The sequence below is a fragment of the Apium graveolens genome, chromosome 4, assembly GCF_009905375.1.
Source record: "Apium graveolens cultivar Ventura chromosome 4, ASM990537v1, whole genome shotgun sequence".
Classification (NCBI taxonomy): domain Eukaryota; kingdom Viridiplantae; phylum Streptophyta; class Magnoliopsida; order Apiales; family Apiaceae; genus Apium; species Apium graveolens.
Window position 1 is genome coordinate 273,339,324 of NC_133650.1, and position 8,666 is coordinate 273,347,989.

General features: G+C 31.0%; 1 protein-coding gene across 1 annotated transcript; it reads left to right on the forward strand.

Moving 5' to 3' along the window:
- The first annotated feature begins 708 nt into the window (after positions 1-708).
- On the forward strand, positions 709-4,274 carry LOC141721008 (putative polyol transporter 1). The gene is made up of 3 exons (XM_074523735.1): positions 709-949; positions 1,390-1,752; positions 3,044-4,274. Exons 1-3 carry the CDS (start codon positions 793-795, stop codon positions 4,096-4,098), a joined length of 1,575 nt encoding a protein of 524 aa, XP_074379836.1. The 5' UTR covers positions 709-792; the 3' UTR covers positions 4,099-4,274.
- Positions 4,275-8,666: the final 4,392 nt, after the last annotated feature.

Consider the following 8,666-nt stretch of genomic DNA (forward strand, 5'->3'; position numbering starts at 1 on the left):
TAAAACATCCACTCCAGCCAGATGTCCTCCGCTCCTAGAACCAATGGCTACGATTCAAAGGTATCAACCTCAAAACCCTATCCTTAGGCTATAAATAGCCCAATAAGGTAAGGTTTCGGGGTTAATCACTCTCTCACACTCATATACACACACAACCACCTTGTATTCATATATATCTTCATCTTCCCCAAAAGCGAGTTTTTACTCTCACACCGAAGGCGCTGTGGAATCAAAACCCCCATTCCGGAATTGTTTTGTAGGAGTCCCACCACAGCTACACCTTCACAGCGGCGAAGGATCCAGGCACGGCGTCGAAGGAGCAGCCCCGCCACCAGAGCTATCAATAACATATATGTTTATAGTTACACAAATGAAATGAATGAAACATGTGTTATACTCTTAAATTAATATTAAAAATAGATTTATTATTTTTGGAACACCATAAAAAAAAAGTGATGCACGTAAAATAGATGGGACCGATGTAGTTCTTCTTTTGTACAAACACAATTTATTCAATTTTAAAATAATCCCTCTTTTCTTGTATGCGTAATCCAAGAACTCCAAAAAAAGAAAATGAATATGTAGAAATTTAGTCACCAATTGTATGGTGACCAAATTGAAAACCAGTAATAGTTCGATGGCCAAATAAAAATATAACTTTTATTATTGTGCCCATGCCAAGTCTATTTAAATCGGTCCCAACTCCCAACTTGTAGCAATTTCTATCACACTCCATGTTCATGTGCCACATTGTACCCTAAAACAGTACTTAGCTCTTCATCTCTCTTAAAGATGGCTGGAGCTTTCAATGTTTCCGGTGACGATTCCGGCGGCTCTAAAGATGTAGGATCACCTGTAATATTTGATGCTGTCAAGAAACCTAAACGAAATAAATATGCTTTTGGTTGCGCTATTTTAGCTTCCATGACTTCCGTTTTGCTTGGTTATGGTAAACTCCCTCCTTCAATCTTTCTCTTCATTATAAATGCGTGTGCTTTCTTTTCTACAATAACCTGGTAGCACAAAATATATGATATGATTAACTTAATTAGTTTAGATTATCTACTAACATGTTGATGTTTTTAGAAGAGTAAACAAGTTGCAGTGCATGCTGTCATAGTGATGCACTTCGAAACAGAGTTTCGAGTGACAAAGATTCTTATATATATAACTTCAATATGACTCGTTGAGATATCTTATAAGTGACTTATACGTTAAAAATGTACATATTTTTACTTATAAGCGGCATATAAATTCTCCATTATATAATAATGAACTTTTATAGTTGTGCAATGCAAGTTTTTTGTGTTATTATTTATTGTTAAAATAATGGAAATTCAAAATATAATAATAGTGAAATTTTATGTTTTATGCATTTTGCGTCCGAAGATATTGGAGTGATGAGTGGAGCAGCAATTTACATAAAAGATCAGCTCCATGTGTCGGACGTAAAACTGGAGATTGTTGTCGGAATAATTAACTTCTTTTCACTTGTTGGGTCTGCTCTTGCCGGAAGAACCTCCGACTGGATTGGCAGGCGTTACACAATGGTGCTAGCCGGTGCTATATTTTTTGTTGGAGCAATACTTATGGGATTTGCAACCAACTATTCATTTCTGATGTTTGGTCGATTCGTCGCCGGAATCGGAGTAGGTTATGCCCTCATGATTGCTCCGGTGTACACGGCCGAGGTTTCTCCAGCATCATCTCGTGGATTTCTTACTTCATTCCCGGAAGTTTTCATTAATATCGGTACGTCAAGTTATTGATAGTTTTTACTTCTTAAGTCATGTTTGCATGTAAACTATCTTTAGTCAATCATGATTCCTAATCCATGTAAATTGTTAGATTATCTGCACTAGTAAATGATAGAATCCATTCTACGACACGTTTTGTTACTACTTATAATAAATAATAATAAAATCCAATATTTATATTAAATAAATCGAGGCAGAAATACTCAAGTTTGAATTTTTTTTTAAATCAATCTACTCTGATATCATGTTAAGCTCCCCAGTCCCATCTTACATCACTCAAGGCCACATAAAATATATGAAATTTTTATTACACACAGTATATATAGAAAGACACAAAAAAAACTTTTGAAATATGAAACTGAGGACACAATATATGGATTGTTGTTTGTGACGGTCATCTCAACAGTGCATTGAGATTATTATTAACAAGGAAAAAACAGTGCATCAAGAATATTTGCCATTTAAGTTTAGCACATATGTACATTTTGTACCTCATATAATCGATGAATGCTTTGTCGTTGCTTCTATAATGGTCACTGCTCTCTTCCCACTAGTATTGACAAAGAGAGATCACATGCAATAGTGGTGACAATATTTAGAAAAATATTTACAAACATAATTTTGTGGACTGTGGCTCTAACTTTGCAACATTTGGCTACAATACTTTTCAACGGTGGAACCTAGATTTTTTTTTTCTAAATGCATATAGTATCCATATGCAACATTTTATAAAATCGACTTCTAGTAATATCTATATTTCATCCCAATTAGTTTCTATTACTCTTATATGATGAACGATTTTAATTCCAATTTTATCCTATTTTATCGAAAGTTTGGTTGGGGATGATGGATTTTAACATAGACGGATCTATTTTAAGGCCCAAGAGGGCACATAATCCCATATTATATTTTTTCCTTTTTTTTACCGTTTTTTATTTAAATATTTGCATATAACCTCATAAATATTATTAAAAAAATGTGGTATATGAGTTAGTGTACAGGTGAATTCATATTAGAAGTGTTTATTGCTATAACAGGATGTTCAAGTCATAAACGGGCTTGTTTGTTAATGAAATGGTGCATTTGACTTCATCTTCTTACATTAAGTATGTTAATATTTTTTGTGCCCTTGTCATAAAATTTCCTAGATCATTCCCCGGATTTTAAATGTCTCCCTGCAGTGACCGAATAATGGGACCAAATGTAACAATGAATTAAGCTGTGTTACGGTACCATAAGATTGCAGGTATACACTTTTAATTTATCATTTATTGTTCTGTAAACAGGTGTACTGCTCGGATATGTCTCGAATTATGCATTTTCCAAACTCCCTGCCAACTTGGGCTGGCGATTCATGCTTGGAATCGGAGCAATACCTTCAATCGGTTTAGCGATTGGTGTCCTAGGCATGCCCGAATCACCTCGTTGGCTCGTCATGAAAGGCCGTCTCGGCGAAGCTAGACAAGTCCTAGACAAAACCTCAGATTCCAAAGAAGAATCTCGCCTTAGATTATCCGACATCAAACAGGCTGCTGGCATACCCGAAGAATGCAACGACGATATCGTTGTAATGCCTAAACGGAGGAATGACGAGGCAGTGTGGAAAGAGTTGCTTCTCCATCCTACACCATCAGTCCGTCACGCGTTCATTGCTGGCGTTGGTCTACATTTTTTCCAACAATCAAGTGGCATAGACGCTGTTGTTTTGTACAGTCCTCGAATTTTCGAAAAGGCTGGAATCACGAGTACCGACTTAAAACTGCTAGCAACAATAGCTGTTGGAATCTCGAAGACACTCTTCATCCTAGTAGCTACATTTTTACTCGATCGAATCGGACGACGTCCATTGCTTCTCACAAGCATGGGAGGAATGATCATATCCTTAACTCTCCTGGGAACATCCTTGGCTGTTATTGACCACTCAGATCACACAGTTCATTGGGCCGTGGCATTGGCAATCTTCGGAGTTTTAGCATACGTGGGCACGTTTTCTATTGGGCTAGGTCCAATTGCATGGGTTTATAGTTCAGAGGTGTTCCCATTAAGACTAAGGGCCCAAGGATGTAGCATTGGAGTAGCTGTTAACAGGGGTACAAGTGGAATTATCTCGATGACATTTTTGTCGCTATACAAAGCCATAAGTATAGCAGGGGCATTCTATTTATTTGCAGCTATTGCAGGAGTGGCATGGATATTTATATTCACATTACTTCCTGAAACACAAGGGAGGAGCCTTGAAGAAATGGGGTTACTGTTTGGAACCTATTTTGGTTGGAGAAAAACTTTGAAGGGTTTGAAGAACAGAGAAGCTGAGGAAGCTAAAAATGCTAATGTCATATAGAAAGTTTATATTTGTCAAGTATGGGTAGTCTACTTTATATGACTCTGTTACCGGTACATAATTTTGTAAAATAATGTGAATTCGGGAACAAATCCATGTGTGATGAGACCTATCCATGAGTTGCCCCACAAATCTAACATTTAAAAATTCTAATAATCTAATTACTCTTGTCAGTATTATCTGTTTTATTCACAAATAATTATGGCGAGCATTTCTAACATGCTCCTTGAATAACTCTTGACTTGAAGAGATAGAAAATATATCCTAAAAAAATATTAAATATTACATTAATTATATTTAAATTACTTGTTTAAAATCCAGCACATATATGTTTAGTCTAAACTCATGCTGGTCGTCAAAGTCCACCAATACAAATTATTCACTGTATAGACACAATACGTCTGAAAAAGTAGAGACATATGTCGTAAACGGATTCAAAGTCTTACACAGAAGGTTTTGGAGTTTCTTCCATTATAGGATTTTTAATCATCATCTAAGTTGGACACTTGTCCACCAATTCTCGCAACACAAGTCTAACTTTAGATTCATCTCTATATAAATGATTCAACCCCTCAACTTAAAATTACATTTTTTGGCTTGACTTTTTATTACACATAAATAATTAGGCATCTTGCAAAGACCGATAGTCCCGAACGCGATTAAAACTCGAAACTCACAAATTCTAGCATTAAATAGTCCTGAACACGATTAAAACTCGAAACTCACAAATCCTAATATTACTTATTAACACATTCTAATTTTTATTCTACGACAAATTTAATTACTTTTATCGGTTTATCTGTTTTATGCCCAAATAATTATGGCAAGCAATTCTAACACTGCTCCTTGAATGACTCTTAACTTTGAAATGTTTCTTAAAACTTTTTGCTTAAAGAGACTCCAGACTACAATCACTTAAATTTATTATAAAAATTCTTTTTTCTCACCTTAACTATAAGAATTACTGGTCCCTTTTAAATTATTATTATAAGTATTATATATTTGAGGATGACAATACTGGTCCCTTTTAATTAATATTACGAGTATCATATACTGAATTGGCCTTAGGGACTATGATACTACATAAGGTCATAATATTTAAATTTTTAATTTTAAGATTAGTTTCAAAAATAGTGATTACTATTTACAAAAATGTCATTAATTTATATAGAAGGAATTTATAATCACAATGAATTTGAATGAGATCATTCTCATGTCCATTTTTTAATATTATATAATAAATTTATTAGAAAATATGCTCTCTCAATCCACTTTCTTCTGTACTTCTATGGATATTATTATTGCTCTTAAAATCGGTTTAAAACGATCTAGGCGGAACATAATTAAAAACATGTAATTTTCAAGTTTTTAATGATTTTAATTTATTAATTTACAAAAATTTACAAAATATTATGTCAATTTTTAATAAAAAGAATTGTGTGATAAATAACTAGTAAGTTTATATTTTTTTTCTTACATAAAATATAAAATAATATATTAATTAGTTAAAAAGTGAGATTTGAAATATATTTAATATTTCAAATCCGTTAATTAATTTGTATGAGTGTCAAATGGTAGATATTATTTAATGTTATTTTATTTTCTTTATCAAACAAATATTTGACTTACTAATTATTAGATAATTATAAAATTTAAATATTATATATTAATATATATATCTATATATATATATATATATCGAATTAATGTGCCGATTAATTGTCTGATTAATCTACGACTTACCAATTAATCTCTCGTAAGTACCCCGTCGTCTTGGAACGCCTAAAATTTCCGTAACACCAGATATGAAGATTAATTCACATTAAATTACTAAAAATTAATAATTTATACTATATTTGAGAGTGACTTAATGACTGTTGATTATGTTTTGGCATTTAACTCTATACTAGCATAAAAACCCGTGCAAGTCACGGGTTATTTTCTAAAATTTGATCTTGAGTTATGAATTAATATCGTCATTTAAATCATTTCGAATTTTATGTGTTATAATTTTAATCTTTTCTTATAATATTAGATAATATATTGTAAATGACACACATGCAGCACACGTGCCCGCACACACGTAAATTCAACTTAATTTATTAAATAATAGTTGGAATTTAATTGAATACATAATTTAATCTTTCAATATCCTTTTAAAGTTCATCAATATCAAATTAGAGCACAAAGATATCAAAATTTATTTATTTAATATTTATGTGTAAAACCGTTGTTAAAATTTTGTTAATATATATTTCATAATTTTGAACTATCCTTCTAAGGTTCATCAATATTAAATTTGGTTATGCAAAAGGAAACATTATTAATTTAATATAATTTTATTAATAACCAATGTAAAATTATTTTATCTATTTGATCTACACAAGTATAACTATTGTTCAACATATGTGTAGAACTTAAGTTATATATTTGTTAAACCACTTGTCTTAAATTGTTTAAAAAATAATTATAAAATGTAATAAATATATTTCGTTATAAATTATGTGTATTCAATAATTTTAACTATATTTTAATAAACGATGTTGAACCAAAGTATATATGAGTTGGGAGGTGGATTTACACGTTAAGACTGAATCTCATCTTGTATATATAATTTGCACATGTGGATGACCTTAGATAAAATCTTGATATATAGACTATTTTCTCATATAATGTATAAGGAAATATATAAAATATGATCGAATTTACAAATACACCCTTAAAATTTTACATGTAAAATTCTTCGATTTCGGGATTGTCACGTGAGGATGACTCAGACCCATCTTTCTCACATACATGTGTATGTATGTATGTATATATATATGTATGTATGTATGTATGTATGTATGTATATATGTATGTTTGTTTTTATGTATGTATGTATGTTGTGTGTATGTTGTGTGTATGTTGTGTGTGTATGTTATGTGTGTGTATTATGTAATCATATCAAATTTGGTGAAGACTAATTTCAAATTTTGAGTATTTTTTAGAAACCAAGTTAAGTCCGAAAAATAATAACCTATCACCGATCAAGTTAGTAAGTTTGATACCTATTACTCCCTCTGTCCTCACATTTGTTTTACACTTTCCTTTTTGGATGTCCTTCCAATTGTTACATTTCAAAACTTTCCATAAATGGTAAGGTTTTATTATTTTTTAACATCCACTACTTCTCTCCACTATACCCACTTTATATATAATATTAATCGGTCCCACTACTTTACTCATTTTTTTAACTTTTCTCCACTATTTTATCATTTTTCTTAAACTCCGCGCCGGAGGGAGTAGTTATTAACTTGATTTTACAAAAAAGAGTATCAAACACATCAATCCTTATCTATATAGTATTTACAAAAATTTGTCGTATTTGTAAGATGTTTTTATCGAGATCGTAATTTTGAACCTATAAAACTGGATAATGACGATTACTTTATGCTGGATCACATTGTCAATTTCGAGTATCTTTATAAATAAGTGAAGTACTAATTTTGAATTCGAAATAAGCTAAGTTAATGGCTCTTTATACCCGTGAATATTTTTATTTTTATTTTTAAAAAAAAATATAATACTATGTATATTTTAATTATGTATTCATCAACACATTTATAATTACTTAAAACTTATAATTTTTTAATAAAAAGTTATTGTATTTTTATCAAATATAAAGATTTTATGATCAAAAAATTGAATTTTATGTCTTATTAACTTTTAAGAGTAATTAGATATTTTACGAATAACAAAATGTCTCAAAATTTTGAGGTAACAATAAGTCTCGATCACACGTACTTATATTGTAACTTGAAAACCTGGGTTCGATTCCCTTTAATAACAAATTTTATACAATTTATGAAAAGAGAGGTAAATTAGATATTTAAGTTGAATTTTATGTCTCACCAATTCTAAGGGCAAAATTAGACATTTTATAAAGAATAAAATGTCTCATGATTTTTGAGATAATAAAATGTCTCATCAATATTGCCCAATGTTGGGCTATTATTAATATAAATAAATAATAGATAGATAGATAATGGGGTTTATGACATTTTAACTTTATTACAAAGTAACAACAATTTCATAAAATGCTTGTACCTTCGAGTTTTTCACTCATTAAATTTTTTACATTGTGGGATTCGGTGCGGAAATTATTAAAAAATATAATTTAGTAAAAATATTATAAGAGATAGATAAAATGGTGAGATCTATTAATTTTTAATGTATATATTATGTATAGTGGCATAAAGAAATGAATGTGAGTAGATGTAGGCTGTGTTTGATATTGCTGTTGCAGACAGCAACAGCAGCTTTTCGCTGAAAAGCAGTTAAAAAACTGGTTGTTAAAATTTAAAAGCTGCTTTTTCGAAAAATGCTTTTGGCCTAAAAGCTGCTGTTAGAGAAAGTAAGTCCCCAAGCTTTAGAAAAAGCTGCTTTTCAGCTGTTGCGGGAAGCGATGCTGATTTACCATCAAACCTTCCAAAAGCATCATTATTTTTATTTTTTGCATCAAAACATATACGTACAAAAATTACCAACAGTCATCTGATTTTTACAACAGCCTTTTTTTCAGCAGC

What these genes read in the sequence shown, in the direction of transcription:
- LOC141721008 (XM_074523735.1), top strand. Translation starts at nt 793, where the DNA reads ATGGCTGGAGCTTTCAATGTTTCCGGTGACGATTCCGGCGGCTCTAAA. An exon ending in TTCCGTTTTGCTTGGTTATG is followed by an intron (nt 950 to 1,389) that starts GTAAACTCCCTC and finishes TTGCGTCCGAAG; the next exon opens with ATATTGGAGTGATGAGTGGA. An exon ending in GGAAGTTTTCATTAATATCG is followed by an intron (nt 1,753 to 3,043) that starts GTACGTCAAGTT and finishes TTCTGTAAACAG; the next exon opens with GTGTACTGCTCGGATATGTC.